Source organism: Nipponia nippon, unplaced genomic scaffold, assembly GCF_047370975.1.
Source record: "Nipponia nippon isolate SJK-2023a ecotype South Korea unplaced genomic scaffold, ASM4737097v1 scaffold_13, whole genome shotgun sequence".
NCBI lineage: Eukaryota > Metazoa > Chordata > Aves > Pelecaniformes > Threskiornithidae > Nipponia > Nipponia nippon.
Genome location: NW_028262324.1, coordinates 2365111 through 2383321, shown reverse-complemented (window position 1 = coordinate 2383321; position 18211 = coordinate 2365111). Strand labels below are relative to the sequence as shown.

Here is an 18211-nt window from a genome sequence, read left to right as displayed (position 1 = left end):
AAGCGCTTGGCCCTTAGGTGATTTGAATTGTAAGTACATACAGTATCACCCCCTCAAAAGGCCATCATCAACCGTCATTAGTCAGATTTATCAGTTTAACCGTCTCCTTCTTTTACTCCCTTCCTGAGTCAATGCATGACACCATTCTGCTGCGCACACTAACGATGCCCCGAACAACCTCAGCTACTCCTTTTTCAGCATCTGGAGGCTCTTTAATGCCAGAAGCAGACAGATTGCCTCCAGGGCAGCGTTTCAATTATTCTTGCAATCAACAAGAACAGATCAGGGAAGTGCTATTTCAGGTCCATTTAACTTTGAGACATCAGTGACGCATCTGAGGGGGTTCTGTTGTCTTTTTAATTGGCTTGCAATTAAGAAGAGTAAGATAAAGCATAGAACCGAGCATTTCTATTTTCAGTGTTTCATCATTATAAATGTTAATCCAAAAGAATAATGAATACCTAATACAGGCTCCATGCAGGTACTGAGGAAAAACCTCTCTTTTGACTGTGACTCTTTCCGCCACACAGTTAAGTGGGGAGCGTCAGCGTTACGTTGACACGTTTATCTGCATGCTATGCAACTCTGCTTCCCAGGTTATTCCCCCTCTGTTTGAGTTTTAATCAGATAAAATATTTTGGTATACTGTTTTCTTCAGGTATCTTCAAGGTCAGATATATTTTTAAAAGCTATGACACTTAAATGACAAACAGATACCACTGATTTCACCTTTGAAGAAAGTGGGTAGAGACAAATCCATGGCGGTCATTAGTTACAGGATTTCGAAATAATTTACTCTTTGTTTGCGCTGTCACTATAGTACCATCCGCTAAAGAAAACCGATACAATGGGGTTTCAGCATGACCTTGTGTATAAGCTGTAAAGGAAACACACAAATACAGTTCAGCTTTTAAAACCCAAGAATTACTAATATGCACTCTACAGTTTTTTAACACAATAATCTTCATTTGCTGAAGATTAAAAAAAAATAAATAAAATTAAAAAAAGACAGACCCAAGATAGATATTCAGAAAAAGGAAGTACTTCGCATTTTCTCCTAAATGAGTAGAGGGAAGATAAAAGCAAACAAGATTATTTTGATGCTGCAGTATTCTGTGCTCACCACGCACAGCTGGCAAAGTTCGACATTTGGTAATGGACTTCCAAGGCGAGGTTAGTACCTTTCCATGGCTTCTCCTTGGGGAGAAGGACTCATCAAGACTTAAATATTAGTTGCACTAAAATATACAGGTAATTAATATGGAATAGAAATGAAACTTGGAAGCCTTCAGATGAAGTGTTTTGAAGTTTAGAAGTTTTATTTCAATCAAAAAATTGTGCAATCCATTGCTTCTAATCTGAGCTCCAAATTTCTTGTTAATTCAGGATTTATTTAATCAGTTAAGTCGAAGAACTTCCAATGGAATGGAAACTCCATTTTCTCCCAGTGTGAGTTTCTCTTTTTTTAATATCCCGTCTACTTGAATTACTTTGTGAATCCTTAAAAAAGACCGGAGTTTAGAAAACTTAGAAAATGCCATCTTTCTCACTGAAGACAGTGGCTTCACTTTCTCTATCAAGGTTATCAAATTAGCATTACAAAATACATAACACTGGAACACTGAAAACAGTTTGAGCCCTTGTGTCTTGAGTAAGAACAAGGCATCAACGCAACTGTTACCACTTTAGTGAGCTATCCTTTAACAAAAGAACGGCTGAATCACAATAAAAAGAAAGTCAAACTAATATTAAACAAAGGTAACAAGCTAATTATAATTAAGGATTACATATTATTACAGAAATATAGCTGTCATCATCACTGCTATATCCACCTGTAGAAAAACAGATTACTTCAGGCTCCCAGATCACGTATCTGATATTTTCCATGGAAATTGTCAAAAGAGACACGTTAGAAAAAACAAATAACTTCCATCAGAACTTCTGTTTCTCAAGAGATCATTCTCCTTCAGCTTGTAAATATGAGTCACAGCAATTAACACTAACAAAAAATATGAAAAAAATGAACACAGGTAGAATTTAGCATTTTTGTTTTTCAGAAAAAAACGCAGCCACTCGGAGAAGCAGTATGACCAACACTGCAAACAGATTTTTACCTTCATGATAGTGGCGTTTGTTTGACCATGCCTGTCCATCATTATGGCATAAGAATCTCTGAATACACCGACGAATTATATCTTCAAAGCCAGGTCTCATGGAAGACCGTAATGAGTTTGTATCAATGTTGACAAGTTTGCCTGTAACAGGAAAGAAAATACACAAGTTAAACTCTTTATGACTATGACAATCCTTTTGTATAAATACGGAACATTTCAGAAGGCTCCAATATCAGCATTTTAATTGTTCATCAGCCTAACACCACATTTTGAGTATGCAGAAGTTATGTTTATGAATTATCTGCCATGTGAGAATATGATGCTGCTGTTCAAACATCAATATTCAAAGTGATTTAGATAACTGAGTAAGAGGAAGTTAAGCACCCACAGGTTAATGCCAGAGCTTTAGAAAACGGTAACTAGTCTCTGGTTCTGGGCACCCAAAGGATGCATACACAGTAAAATTTTCAAAAATACTGACCAGCTACATCCACAAATGAACATCATGAACACTAACGGGCATCTGAAAAAGCCCCCTCTAGATTATATAAGTATTTCAATTTAAACAGCATAAAACACTTTAAACATTAGCTCACGTACTGTAGAAAAATACAAGCATCCTAAAGAACTTCCATTAGCTTCAGTTATGATTCAAAATATTTCTCAGGTGTAAAGGAAAGCACAATGACAACCATCTGAAATGCTGCCAAGTAACGCTTTATAGCAAGCTGCCAAACAACAGCACGCTAGCACAGAGACAGAAAGTGCGTCCCACGGCGGTTGTTATACCCCACTGCCAACAGAGGCATAATGTAAAAACCTGTTGGGAATTCTCAGTATGAATTCTGCTCGTCACTACAAATACACCATTTATTTACATACTTGATTTATTTAAAACAAGAGCACACGGACAAATAAAAGAGACCTTCATACCTTCATCTTGGGTACGTTTCTCACCTGAAAGATCATGTCTTGTAATAAAGCTCTCTGGATTTGTTGGAAATACCCTCTCTGCAGTTGTGATACGACGTGCCACACAAATCATACAGGACTGCAAATCTGTATTTAAAAAAAAAAGTTTCTTCTTTAATTTCTCTCCTGTTTTATTCTATTAAAGCATCTAATAAAATAGCTGAAGCGTCCTTCATTGCTGAAGTGGAAGTATAAGCAGTAAGAATTTAAGTTTTTGCATTCTGTTCCTACTTACTTAAAAATGGATTGCGGAAGCTACAGGTTTCATAACAGATACCAAATACCAGAAACCTTTACTCGGAGATTTCTTTTGTGCACAGTAATTCCACAAAATTTCCTACCTTCCCCCTCTTCCATCATAGCTCTCGGCTGCGATAAAGCAAAGCACTGCATTGTTTCGTATCTTTGCCGCGTATCCTGGTGGCTGCCTACATCTTCCAAAAGATCATGAGAGGTTTTCACCATCATCCGGCAGTTGAATGTGTGGCTCTTCTGCCTAGGTGTTTCACTGGTCCAAGCAACTCCATTAACTTAAAAGAACACAGTAGGAATTTATAAAGGTTTTCAGATAAAATCAATTAACTGATTTCTCTTAATTTAGATACCTTGTGTCTAGATTAGAGAGATTAAAGAATATTTTAAGATGCTTTCTCAATATACCATCAGTTTTATACCTTGGGAATAGTAGTACTGAGAACCAAGTAGAAAACCCTTTCCCTACATGACACTTCCAGTCACTTGAAGGAGAGCTGAAAAGTCATTCACAGATTTCAAAAACAAGCCGTTCCCTCAGCGAGTCTTGTGGCTTTAGGCAACGCGTTCCTTTGGTGTCCTTGTTTTAAGATACAGGTAGACAAACTGCAGAGGCTAAAGCACAGTGTGAATTTCCAGCATATTTATTTCTGGTGGTGTGCTTTAGCAAGAACACGGTAATATTTTTCAAGATTAACATACTTCTATAGTTAAATATTCTTTGTATAAGTAATTTGTTTTGAAAGGTTACCACTTACAAGTTGGTGGTATGGTATTTTTTTCTCTCTGATTGCTTTCGAACAGTGTAGTAAGTCAGCTTTTATTACCTGAAGATTTAGGTAAGTTTTTAAGAAAGTCCTTCCGGTCCTCTTCATGCAAGATACCATAGACACTTGTATTTACCAAATCTTCTTGTTTATACTGCAGATACTGCGTGACATTTTCTGACACAAACACTATGTTCCCATCTCGATTTACAACAAACAGGAAACCGTCCAATGCCTAAATATTAACATGACAACATATCATATAAGACACACCGCCTAATTCTGAACATCATTTCGTTTAAAGACTATGTGGGTGATAAATGTCTAGTTACAATACATGCATTTCTTTTCAAGGATAGAGCTGAAGTTTTAAATTTTTCTCTGAGGAAAACTGTGTCTGGTAAGGAATGACTTCAATATTAAAAATTAATCTGCTCATTTGTTATTCCATTGAGCTCTTTCACAGCGATAACCAGCCTTCTTGTTTCATTCTTGCTTTATTTGAACACAAGATAATGAATTTGTAACATTATTTCAATAGCTGCCAAATTGAAACAAGAAAAAATTCAGTAGAAACGAGTAGTAAGACATGAACATGAAGACATTTCCACCAGCGAATGACGAGATAAGAGTAGAGGGTCTATTCATATCTTAAAATACTGTATTTTCTTAACTGCAAGAAAAATTCAGTATCTATATAAAACCGTTAAGCTTCAAAAGTGCTTTGTAATGGACTTGTAGATATGGGATTGGTTTTCGAGGCATAAAGAAAAGGTATCTGCTATGTACCTTTTTTTCCAATTATTCTTAGGTTGTTTTACTTGATGGCAACATTTGTTTAAAATGCTTCACAATTTAGAAACACAAACACCAATACACATCACAAACCTCTAGTCTCTGCAAAACCTCATCCATTTATTTTAATGCCTATCCCCTACAAAAGGTAAAATATTCCTCGTATTACTAAGCACTGCTTTAGTAGTAATTTGCTCATCGCTGCTGGAGAAAGCAAAGCACAAGAATATGAGGAAAAGCCAAATGTTATTCTTCTCTTTCCTTCTCCAAAGAATTTCAGCAAAATGAAGAAAACATGATAGATTTTATTCCTGTCCCTTTCAAACATAGTTCTGTACAGTTCTTGCATACTATTTATTACCGTAGGATTGCAGGCTTTATTGTAATATTTTCACCTGCCTTAATATTTGTTTCCACAGGGATTTACTAGGGCCTAATTTGTACTTGCCTGTAATAAAAGAGGTCCCAGTGAATCCTTATCAATAACTCCTTGACCCGTAGAAGATACATCAGCTTTCTGAACATCATCGTCATTAGAAACTGCTTTTCCTGAAACCCAAAAGATACATTTCAGTAAAGCAATATTTCATACGAAGACCACATTTTAGACAGGTGACATACACACCACAGCTCACTTGATTTTTTTAATACTTTACTGTCCGAAGGAAATACGTACACTTGGCAGGCTATAGTCATTTGGAGGTGGGTGGGGGGAAGAAGGGAGGGGTTTAAAAAGAATTTATATATATACCTCCCACTATACATTTCAAAAAACAGGTTTTGCATATACTTGTCCATTAAAAAAAAATATTACTATACCACTTAGGTTTACACTAGCTAATAAAAATTACCAAAACTCGAGGCTCTGCTATTTTCTCTTTTGTTGACTTAACTATATCCTGAGTACAGTCAACTGCAGTATTTAATTATTTGATCTCAAGCTAAATGCATTTTAAATATGTTGGAGTCCAATACTTAAAACATTCAAGAAGCATGTCTTAAACAGCACAAGAAAAGAAAGCAAAGTCCATAGAAACGTAACAGGAAAAAATAGCAATAAAAATCAATATATCTGATTGGAAGTGTGCCCCATAAGAAACTAGGTATTTTTTAAGAAGTTCATTTCAAAGCATTGAAGTCCCTTTAAGCATGAAGTCCCTTGAAGCGAAAGACAACAGTATGTATTCTTCAGACCAGTGGGTATTTGGTATATTGTAGCAGCTGATGGAACAATATCATCTGCTTTCAGTTTCTCTGTGGACTATCTCAAGCTTTCACAGTATTTTCAGGAAACTGCTAAGAAAGGCCATACAAAGTTTTAAAGCCCTAGTCCCCAGTAAAAAAGTGATGGTAAATAACTGCCTACTTTTAAACAGAAAATTATTTAAGGCATATTAAAGGCTTGGTTCAAGTCAAAATCTGAAGATTTTCTCAGTTACATGCTATTGTGAAAAACACTACTCAATTTCCCAAGTAACTACTGCTTTGGAAAAGGAATCACAAGAAAATGAAATTATTTATTTTGGCTTAGCAGGGGACTGTACCTTGCTCTTTTATCTGTCGAATCTGTCTCACGGTTTCTTTTAGAATAGCACATTTGTCTGGTTTGACATTGAAATTGTCGATGTCACTCAGATTAGCAGATATCAGTTCAGCCAGCTCTTCAATGTATTTGCTTTCCTGCTCACGCCGACGCTTCTCACCACTGCAGGTCAGGCTAGGAACCAAACACATCATTTCATAGTCTTACATACTGTCATACACAAAAGCTGTGCTCACTAAGTAAGCTTCAACGTACTTCATGGAACACCTACCTGTTAAACCTAGGTAGTAGTTGTTCTTCCAGCAAACATAAATCCACAGGGGCGTGGGTGGGTATGTTTTGTTACAGTGTTGTTTGGTTTGGGGTTTGTGGGGGTTTTTAAAGAATTTTAAGCACAAATGTATCTTAAGAAGATATGAAAAAGTTACTCATCCAAAAAATCCTCCTGTGATAACTCTATCGTTAAATTTAATGAAAACAGCAATTGCCTGTTATAAGACTGTAACACTCATACAGAAAGTATATTTTAACCTTAAAAGTTACTTTAGATTTGCTTGTAATTTATTAGACAAATGAAATACAATTTTAACATTCTATGAAATCCCTTTGGTTTGCTTGTAACGAGATAACTACCGAAGGTGATACCTCGGAGAAATTCCTAGGCATCAGTACGAAGATGCCATCTCAACACCCAAAAAATCAGAATCCCAGACAACCTAATGTTGCTGGATAAAGTCTCTCTCTGAAATTCCTTTTTCTATATAGATTAATGTGCGGAGTAAAGACACTGCCTACAGCCTAAATCAACAGAGAGAAGTGTCATACACAGAGTATGCCAAGAGCAGGAAAAGGAGGACTCCGGAGAAAGGGAAGGGGCAGGAACGGGCACACGGAGGGAGTCGAAAGGATGAATATTCTTGGCGAAGAAACCAAGCGAAAGAGTTAGGAAAGGATGCACGGACCAACACTGGAGAAAACAAATACATGACAAAGCAGGGGCCTGAAAGACAAAGAAAGTTAATGAAGGGTGACAAACTGAAAAACAGAATTCCTGACTGGACAGGCAGACACTGGAGAAAAGGAAAGAGAAATTGGAATGGAGGACACTCACAAAGAGATACTGGGATACGGTGGGAGAATCTGAGGATCTCATACACTATCTGTTGTGTGATGGAAGTAATGAGCATGGGACAGTGGGGATGTATATAAAAGGGAGAAATATGAGTACACATGACGTTTGGTACTTTGGTGAAACTGAAGACAAATTTAATACAGGTTAATACTCTGTGGGAACAAGAACATGAAAGGATAACACAGAACCCTCAACGTGGTGGAAAGCAATGAGGTTGGAGGGAACTGAAAACTGATTCCCTCAGATAATGATCTCTGACAGCGGAGTGAAGGGCAGGAAGACAGCATGGAATGCCAAAACTCCAGGCGAGCTTGCAAAGAACCCGTCTGCAGAAACGGAAGCCAACAAAAGCGCTCAACCTGTTGCAGTATTCTGTGCTGACCATAACCACCTGAAATGAGGCCTGCCAAATCAACTACCAAATATAAGATGCTGCCTTTTAAGTTTCCGTGAGGCAAGAACTACTACTTCTTTTGCCTTGCAATCACAGCTTCAGGCAGTGATTCCTTATATGTTCACCATATTAAGGTTTCTGCAAGAGTCTAATTCTAGAGCATAGTTCATCAGCTTTGGCATATCTACACATAATAGTAAAGTTGTGTATCTTCACAACAGAAGCTGGCCTAGAGAATTTTTCAGCTGAACAAAATTATTAGTTAGAATTTACTCTAAATTGCAACGAAAACTGGAAAAAGATTTTTAAAAATTCATAATACAAAAGAGAGAAATCTACATAAACCTACCTTACACCTGGTGTATCACAGGGCAATGGCTTGCGCTTCCTTGACTCACTGGTAAAGCTATCCAAGGAGTTTTCTCCTAATCCACTCATCTTGACCATGCATCAGCAACTAAAAGCAATAAAATAAGAACTGTGAATGAACCTCTCAAAATAATAATTTAAAATGCAGAGAACTTATCCAGATAAGTTATGTATTTTTATTAGATTTATGAATCGGTACTTTTACTGGAAATCCATATACCTTTTTAATACTAAAAACTAATATTTGGTTACCTTTTTTTTTAAATCTATTTTGTATCTTGCCACAGCACAGGTTTACAAAACTTTATATCAATGTAAGCAAAAATAAATGTAAAAAAGGCATTTTATTTGATTCAGAGATGTTTGAAGTTTTGCACCATAGTATTGGGACCACTGTATAGCTCCAATTTGTCTGAAAATAAAAAGATTCTCAGTGTCTTAATGTATGTATAGATGACTTGAAAAGAAAGCGGTAAATTAGTATGTTATGCCAAAACATAGTTAAATACTAAGGATAAAGTTAGACACCATTAAAGAAAAAGGCAAGTGATACTCTAAGGCAATGAAATACGGGTGACCAGAACACTGAAAATACAGAAATGTTGAATAAAATTTCCTTTTCTGTATGCTCCTTTTCTCTCTTCACGCAATGTAACCACCACAGCCACAAATAACTGTCATCCTTAGGAGTAAATCCGTGGGCTTAAACGAGAGTTTCACCCTTGGCTCGGTCTAAAGCCAACAGATTACTATTACCGCCTCTAACTCAAGAGGTTACAACAGTCTTAACATCTCTTGCTAAACCTTTTCAAATGAACACAGTTTTCTCAAACTCTGAGGACAAGGCAAGCAAAATCTTCAGAACCCTTTCAACTCTATTGCTTCTACAAAGGTTGGGCCATAATCCAATAAAAGAATAGGCTGCTTTTGTTAAAGTCTAGTTATGTTAAACAAGCCTGGCAGATTATATACCCCTGGCACTCATCTGTCCTCACTCCCCAAGGGGAAAGAGGGACACAGCCAGAGAGGAGCGAAGGCGCCTGTACCCGGTCCTGCTACGCTGCAACCAGCGACACGCTGAGGGGGGAAAACACTTTTTAATGGATCTGTGCTGTTTATGTAGCCAGAGTATTTTAGAACATAATTACATCTATAAAATAATCTAGTAATTTGGTTTTTTGTACCACCATGACAAGACGACACACCTGGGCAGTTAGAAGTTTAGCATTATTTTATCCTTTTTACAGAAATTCCCAAATTAAATGTAAATTTCATTTACTGCAATCCAGTTCAGACGGCAGTTCTTTACACCACACGGCAACAACAGTAATTGGTCTTAAACATTTAGGTAAGACAGTTGTACTTGTTAGTTGGAGAGAAACTTTTCCGTAACATATAACCCAGGCACAAATAAATCTTTCAGGGAAAAAAAAAGTTCTTTAAGGATCTCCACAGGCAAAACCCACATTTACTACAGTTATTAAAAAAAACTAGCTTAGGATGACCAAATCCCTAGGAGTCGACGATCACGTATCACAAGGACAAGGAACTGACAGACGTGCTTTCATGTAAATGAAGTCCATGTTAAGGTACCAGAGGCTGGTAGCCAACTGACGTGAAGCAGCTCTGCAGAACAGGATCTGGGCACCCTGGCGAACCAGCGGTTAGTTAATCACAAGTCAGCACTGTACCCTCGCAGCAAAGAAAACCAAACCCTTAGAAAGGCACCCAGTCAACTGAGTGCTTCCAGGCCAAGACATCTAAAGAAAAGAGAGAAGTGTGCATATTGCTTCTAACGTACTAACCTTGACTGACTGGGATTCTTGCTTACTGGCTTTTTGTGGCAAAAAAATAATATTGCTGTAGCGCTCTCTAAAGACTAAAGTGAAAGGGCAAAGACACCCAAGAACATATTTGCATGAAGCAGCATGGGGGTTGCTTGCAGTAGCTGATGCTGCTATTGCAGGATGTCAGCTATGGGTGGAGAATTTCAAAGGGCATTCTTCTTAGAGCCACACAAACCTCTGAGAGCTGGGCAGGGCAGAGGACTGCTGGCTGCGCTGAGGAGCAGACACTCGATTGCTCTGGCACGTGTACAAAGCTGAGAAGTAAAATGGCATCTCTTCAAAGGACAAGTTCTCTTTGCAGCTAAGCAAATGTTACAATGCTTAACAGAATTGTATTCATGACCAATCCTCATCCCAAGTGATAGGCATTTGGAGAGGAAGGATAATATACTTTGTACCTCACAATAAAATTAAAAACAGCAATAAAACATAATCTTGCATTTGAAATAAACAATTACAAAGACGCTTAACTCCGTAACTATGGTCATGGACTGCACAGATAAGAAGTTGCTTTTACATCTAAATATTTGATACAAAACCAGGATGAGTAAGACAAAACCCAATATACAGAGAGATGGAAGAGCAAGCCTGAAGACTTTTATTCAATCATGTATTCCTCCAGGGCAAAACCCTCTCAAATACACTTGTAGTAGCCCACCTTACGTGAAGCTCAAGAAAAATATACTGTTAAGCCACTAGATGACAGTACAGCACTGAACAACTGCAGGGATAAGATTTTCTGCAATTAAGCAGCTGAATGAAGAACCACTCATCTGAACAAGTAAACAGTTTCAAAACCAGATTATATAAACAGGCCACGATCATGCAAAAAGCAGCTGACTATCGGAAGCTGACACTCAACAGAACACAGGACTCAAGGTCCTACAGCCGGGGCCGAGTCCCGGGGTTGCTCTGGAGGTGGCACGGGCAGACCCCAGCTCTGGTGCCTCCCCGCCCGTAACCGTGTTCGCACCTGCAGGGTCAGGAGCTGCTGCACAAAGAGAAAGGAAGGGCTCAAAATCGAGGCCTTAAGGATAGCTCAGGAGCGGGGGGCGCAGCGCGTGTGGCAGAAGCCACGAGTAAATTCCATTTAAGAGGAGGAAAGATTTAAAATGCCTTAAATAGTTGAAAATTTGAGCTAGGACAGACATCCCACCAGAACATAATTTTGCAGGTAACAGGGTTACATTAATGATTTAGAATGGAAATGTCATTTCTGGTTTAACATCTACCTGTACTGAGAGATAACTCCCAATATGATTAAATAGAAAAACAAAATTACTACGTTTTGTCTCAGAAACATGATACGTATCAGAGAATACAACCCTTCTCCTATTCAGGAAAACCTTTCAGTGCCTAAATATAGAAGCTTGGAGACGGAAGGAAAAATTAGGTAATTTGTGTAGGCTGTTTCCCTCCTCTCACACCCAGGTACCCTGTGGTAGGTTATTCGGGGCTGAAGCTGCAGAGTTCCTCCGGCACATGGATTTTCCCTTCCCTAAGAGTATCGTTACAAGCTGGGAAGGCACGGAGTGCCTAGAACAACTCTGCAACGGCTTAGCCGAGGAAATTACAGAGGCTGCTTCCCAACACAGATGGATTTACGGTACAAATGGTGGACAAACTAATTCCCCTGCAACTGGAAATATTAGCAAAAGAAGTCATTATTCGGTGAATTAATAATAAAAGAAGTCACCAGTTTAAAAGTACCAGGTGTTATATTTATTAATTGAATACGAAGCTAATTTCTAATGGGCTAAAAAGTTTTTCCAAAAAGAAATCCATTCTGGGGGTTTGGGGGAGTTTTCCTGAATTTAATCATTATTTCATAATCCAGCTCCGAAACACAGCTTTCAGAAGTTAAAACTTTGATGCATTTTTATACTAAAAGCAAAAAAATGTAACACAGCCATCTTTGTAAACTTACTTTCTCAGCTAACAGGCAATAGCTTTATTTCTGGCTCATGAACCTATAATGCTGGCTGGAAAGACTCCTCTGCTAGTTATACTGCACTATATTATCTACCAAGGCAAAGCATTTTTTAAAGGAAAGAAACAGTGAAATTCTTTATAGCATTTGTGTAATTAAAATAAACCTACAAACTAGCTTAATTTGACTCAATGAGTAGCTTGGCTACAACATAAAACCAGGCAAATATAAAAAGTTATGTTAAATTTTAGATAAGTATAAATTACCCAAAACACCAGAATGATAATCTTCCATGGCAGAATATTATTTTTACTCAGCATAATGGAAATACAGATAGGACAGCAACCACTTTCATGAAAAATCTGACAATCGTTCTGCTATTTTTCTTAAAAGTTGCATGTACAAGCTCAAAAAGTGGGTGGCAAACCTAGTGCATCGAGGGACAACTAACAGTGGGACGGCATTATGAACCTGAGCTATCAATACATGCTATCGTGCACTTTTCAAATGAAATTTCTATGCAAGTATTTGCTTAAAATGCAAGAAGCTACAGCAGATTGATTACATATAAGGATGAAGAAATGCTGGATATAAATTCTATCCATTGATAAACAACTAGATTTTTCTAAAATTTGTCTGTTCCTAGTTTATGTAATTCACAGAGAGAATTTCTTGGGACTGCCAAATTTTAAAACCAGGTACTTCATGAACAATAATTCCTATGTATATAATAATATTTAAACGTTTGCTAGTCTGATGTCATCAGCACCAGCAATTAATTTTAATTTCTAAATTAAACTGCCCATATTACTCTACTGTATTAGAATACTTTCTCATTTTCATCGAACATTTTATAAAATAAAAGCATGTTATGCTACACTCCATTTAGCTATTGAAAACAATGACACAAAGCCACACTTTGTTCTGTCCAATATGATTTTCCAAAAGTTATTTGGAAAAAACAAAGCCCCAGCTCTTGCCAGATAATTCAGAAAGGTATTCATTTGTATGAAATGGAGAATGTCAAAGTTGAATGGAAGCAAGTATGTCCAGAGCCCTCCAAAGTTCATCCTTAAAGCAAATTTGAGAAAAACCAAGATGACATAAGAGATGGTTCGAAGTCTTCAAAGCAAGACGTTGTTTAATTCCATCAGTTGCAGCAGTAATGGACCACTACATACTGGTGTTCCTAACCCCACCAGTGGAGTGGAACCAAAGGCAGCAATAGTTCGAGAAAAAGTTCCAAACTTTCATGATTATCTGCATCATCATCATCATCATCATTATTATGCAATATTGTTATGATTATTGTTATTGCTAAGTACTGGTTTCTGCATTACCATTTGATTTATCCTTTGAGATATAATCCTAAATTTTCCAAAATTTTTCTCACTTATCAAAAAGGAAAAACAACAAAGCAAAAAATAACAAATAACCTTTTTGCTCATCAATAAGTGCGCTAAAAAAACATTTGTCCTTATTAATAAGGTGCACACATCTACATCCTTTGCAGTGTACTATATACTTTTCACATGTCAGGTCTGTTCATTTCTCAGTGAAAACCATAGATGGATTTTTAAAAAGGTACTGGTGCACGTGACAGGTAAAAAGTTCTAGTAATCATTAATCCATCCATTGCAACAATATACGTATAGCCTTCCAAACAAAAACACAGAATTTAGAAAAAAATCATCAGCATTTAGGACCAGCATTTTTCAACCTGCCAGGGTTACAATATTTTGACAGGCTGGAAAAAAAAAAAAAGTTCTACAATTCCATCCCGGACTACCAAGAAAAGGAGGCGCATGTTGACAATACAGCATGTTTGAAATCGGGACAGTTCCTAAAGCCGTTTCCTAGAGAGCATTCAAGTCAGAAGACCATCAGAGTACTAAGCACAGTAAGCAGAAAGTTTTCAGCTTGATACAATAATTTCTTCCCTGGTCTTACTCAACCCTCACACAAATTGGAAAGCTACGAACTTAACAACATTCATGAGATCACTTTCTGCTAGTCTGTCTTTCAAGGCACCGGTTTCCCTCTCCCTCAAGCGTGGTTCCCTCATGCCGATGTTCGCAGCAGCTGTAGATAAAAGACCAATTCACCAAATAGACATGGCAGCTGGGAAGGTTTTGTCCTAACAGGGGCCCAAAAATGTGAACAATTAGACACTTCAGATTTAGGTTTTGTATTTGTTTAGCTGAAATAGTTGACCACACCCACAAAAAACCAAAACCCACAAAGCACAACCATACAATACTAAATTAAAACATATCCAAACTATTTAAAATACCATATTATTTGCATAAAAACATTTTTAACACTTCTTTGGTCCCACGAAACCATCAACTTTTCCTTATACTAAATATATGTACTCATGGTATCTTGCATGCTTGGAAGCCCTTCTGTCTGAGCCGATTTCTTGTTTGAGAAATTCACTAGGGAAAAAGCATAAATTGGCTCTTAGCATTCCCCAGAATAAGCCAATTATGAAGAATTTAATCAAATCAGTCCTTTTCAATGAATCATGAAGATGGTCTGGAATTTTTTAAATTGTATATAATGTTAAAATATTAACTATAATCCTCCTTTCTAAAAACTAAGACATAATTCACACAGTTTTTTAAGATGCAAATTGTAATAAACTAACTGGTTTATGCTAAGAGAAGCCCCAAATATTTGAAGTTTATTTAATATAAATAAAAGTAGGGGACATTCCATTCAGCAACTCCATATTCTTAGTGAAAATTTGCTATTTCAAACTTATATTTCCCTCAAATATACATATATAAAGAGGATGATAGCTTTCCAGTGAAAGTTCTGATGCAAAATATTCTTGAAACTATGCAAAGATTCTTTTGTTCTAAGACTGACCACAGAAACAACTGCTGTTCCCATTTACATAGACAGGAATCCACAAGGAAACAAACTTAGAAAATTCAGTTTCTGGCAGTAGTGAAGTAAGGTTTTTCTCCTTCCCACCCCACCCCCCCTTCTTTCTTCCCTCCTGCCCTTTTCTCCTTTTTAAGAACATGCTTCTTATATACTTACATGTACAATTTGTACATTGTAGCTTTAAAAATGGTAAGGGAATAACTATTCAGGTACATATAGTCCAAATATGAAATCAGTCACTTACTCGTCCTTAGCAAACATTCAAGCACAGCATATTTTTCAGAGGACCTTCAGAATCAGAAGTCATTTTAAGTCACATCCTGAAAAACAAAAAAAGGCTGTACTTTAAAAAAACGACTGCTTGCTTTTCAATTTTTTCATCTAATATTAATAATCTTACCAAAAAGTAAACTCAATATTGAGATATTTTAATGTTAAATGAGTTTAAAACTCACTTATAATAACTCTGTCATCTCTGCTATATGCTAAACAGCTCAAAAGTCTGCATCTTAACATCACAAATGCCACCCAATAAGCTAGATTTCCTTTCACATAACTAAACATATTTATTTTAAATGTATTTTTTTTTTTTTTACTTTGGAAGAAATAATGAAACTGCTGTAGATGTTTGATCTTAGTAACTTTTAAAGCTTAATATAAAAAGCTGCAGCCCCAAATTAATTGTTTTGTAAAGTTATGACTGGCAAGCAAAAATTAAGTGCGTAGCCACTCTGCCAGCCTCTACACACTGCTTGGTACATAATTATTGTATGAGAATAGCAAACTGTTTTCAGAGCTATGAACAGCCAGGTTTCTGTTACTCTGTTTTTCTATGAAATTCTAGGAATGATTAATCCATATTATCATGCATTTTATACAAGGTATGATTAAGTGTACTAATTAGTGAGATTCTGGGTCTCTATAGAGACTTACAGTAACTTAGGAAAAGTTTTAAACAACAGCTGTGTGATTGAATTGATTTACTGAAAACTGCTTAAAGCGCTACGTAAAGCAGAGGCTGTTCCAGCTAATTAGAAAAATAAATTGCTCTTGGGACAAGAGCAATTTATGAGACATTCACATGCAAGCACACACCGTAGTCCTATCCAAATTTGAGAGTTTAAAAATTGACACTTCTACCCAGCCTACTTAACAGGTAATCACTAGCAAGGCAGGTAAAGAGGAGTTTTATCCAAGTAGCTTATAAATTAAACCAAAGCTTTTCATAGCAACTGGTTGCATATGCATTCATCTGCTGTTTTAACCATCTCTTTGACAATACTGATGGTAGCTTTATTTAGATGAACTGGAATTACCAATTAGAAGGTTGATTGACAATGTGGTCACGTAAGAGTAAGCATCAAGAGTAAACTGTCTCCTAATTAAAGACTTCCATAACATTATTTTATGCTAAATCAACCTCTGCTAATCACGGAAACCAGAACAAAAGCACAAAAAAAAGAAGAAAAATCTAAGAAATCTTAAGATGTAGTATCAGAAACATTTGGACATCATGGAAAATTAAATCCTTCAGCTGTTCATTTCTGTAAAAATGCCAAACCTGACCTATACTACACTCAGTGATCGCTTACTACCTAGCTTCCCCGAGATGGTCTTATACCCAACAAGGGCTATTTTCTGATGTCTCCACCGGAGAGAATTTATGAAACAAAAAGGTAGCGTAAATTACATGCACTGTTCAGTCTGATGTGAAGTTTTTTTCCCCTCAAATTTCTACAACAGCTTGATGAACTGGTAAATACACCCGTGCAAGAACAGAAGCAGCTCCACAGAATCACAGCAAGAGTCTCACCGAGAAGCTGACCTATGCAGGAGAAATGAATGGCACAAAATCACTCGAAGGTGGGAGATTCAATACCCACAAGTATCAAAAAGACTCTGTATGACTGAAAATGCAAGGGAAAAGAGAAGAACCCTGAAAACGTATGAAGTTGAAGACCACATAAAAATCTTAACACTATTTAAATTAGTTTTAGAATATTCCCTTTATATTCCTCTCAAGTAAATATTTGTTCCACAGATGTCAATATCTGAGCTGCTTAAACAGAAGATGGAATACAGCTGCTCAAAGAAGTACTGCAGTAAAGTAACTAAAAAATAACCTTCTGAATAATCTGAAGGCTCTTGAAGGGTTAGAAAAGCATCTAGAGCAGCATTTGCACTAATTTGGTCTGGCCAAACTTGCAGAGGCCCATCCTACGAGAACTGTCAACTGGCAGGGCAACCTAGACAGATATTCCAAATTCTGTTCTACAGATCAGGATGAAATTAAAACAGCCTGAAGTAGGGACGAAAACTCTACCCAGTAAATCCAACAAAAAGTTAACACCAATACGCTACAGTAAAATTTTGCCATATATCAAAAGTGAATTAGATCTCAAGTTACTACCACTATAAATAAAACGGGATATTAAAATGCTATAGTCTAATAAGTCATTACATTGTTATCATAGATTCATAGAATACCAGGTTGGAAGGGCCCTCAAGGATCATCTGGCCCAACCTTTTTAGCACAATCTAGACGAGATGGCCCAGCACCCTGTCCAGCTGAGTCTTAAACGCGTTCAGCGTAGTGGCGTCAACCACTTCCCTGGGGAGATTATTCCGATGATTGACTGTTCTCATTGTGAAAAAATTTCCTCTCGTGTCCAATGGGAATCTCCCTGGGAGTAACTTGTACCCGTTACCCCTTGTCCTCACCATGGGACTCCTTGTAAAAAGGGAGTCTCCGTCTTCTTTGTAGCTCCCCTGTAAGTACGGGTACGCGGTGATGAGATCACCTCTAAGCCTCATCTACAACATTTAAATGAAAAAATAAAATATGTCCCTCTTTTCAAAAATATCTGGTCTGTTCCTGCTGTTCCTGATGAAAGCCCAAGCTGTTACATATGGAAAGCTGACCATTCAACTCTCTTATCCCTGCTCTAAACCCACATGCTTCCTCTTCTGAGTACGGAGATAACAGCCAACTTCTTAACTTTTGAAATACAAAAAAATATTTTATTTCAGCATTGTTTTCTGTTCTGCTTCACATGAATTAGTTTAGGCTATCACAGCGCCTGTATCAAGCACAGCCACGCGCTAAGCGATGGCCAGTCTGTGAGGAGGCTGGCGCTGGGGCTGTGCGGCCTCCCCAGCAGCTCCCGCCGCCCCGCACCACCTGCAGCACGTCAGCCTTCT

General features: G+C 37.3%; 1 protein-coding gene across 18 annotated transcripts in view; it reads right to left on the bottom strand.

The window, feature by feature from the left end:
• NCOA3 (nuclear receptor coactivator 3) overlaps nucleotides 1–18211 on the bottom strand; it is an 88677-nt gene that overhangs the window by 17960 nt on the left and 52506 nt on the right. For 14 of the 18 annotated variants that reach the window (XR_015702878.1, XM_087749458.1, XM_087749456.1 and 11 more), the window contains 9 exons: nucleotides 15255–15330; nucleotides 8319–8426; nucleotides 6445–6617; nucleotides 5349–5449; nucleotides 4166–4340; nucleotides 3428–3616; nucleotides 3072–3173; nucleotides 2115–2255; nucleotides 730–877 (listed from right to left, as the gene is read on the bottom strand). Coding sequence is in view for 17 of the 18 variants with exons in the window: in XM_087749458.1 (XP_087605584.1) it covers nucleotides 730–877; nucleotides 2115–2255; nucleotides 3072–3173; nucleotides 3428–3616; nucleotides 4166–4340; nucleotides 5349–5449; nucleotides 6445–6617; nucleotides 8319–8416 (1127 nt within the window). In the remaining variant the exon portion in view is untranslated. Of the gene's footprint in view, nucleotides 1–729; nucleotides 878–2114; nucleotides 2256–3071; nucleotides 3174–3427; nucleotides 3617–4165; nucleotides 4341–5348; nucleotides 5450–6444; nucleotides 6618–8318; nucleotides 8427–15254; nucleotides 15331–16700; nucleotides 16720–18211 lie in introns of those variants that run through there. The other 4 variants (XM_087749462.1, XM_087749465.1, XM_087749463.1 and 1 more) reach the window with 2 other exon arrangements.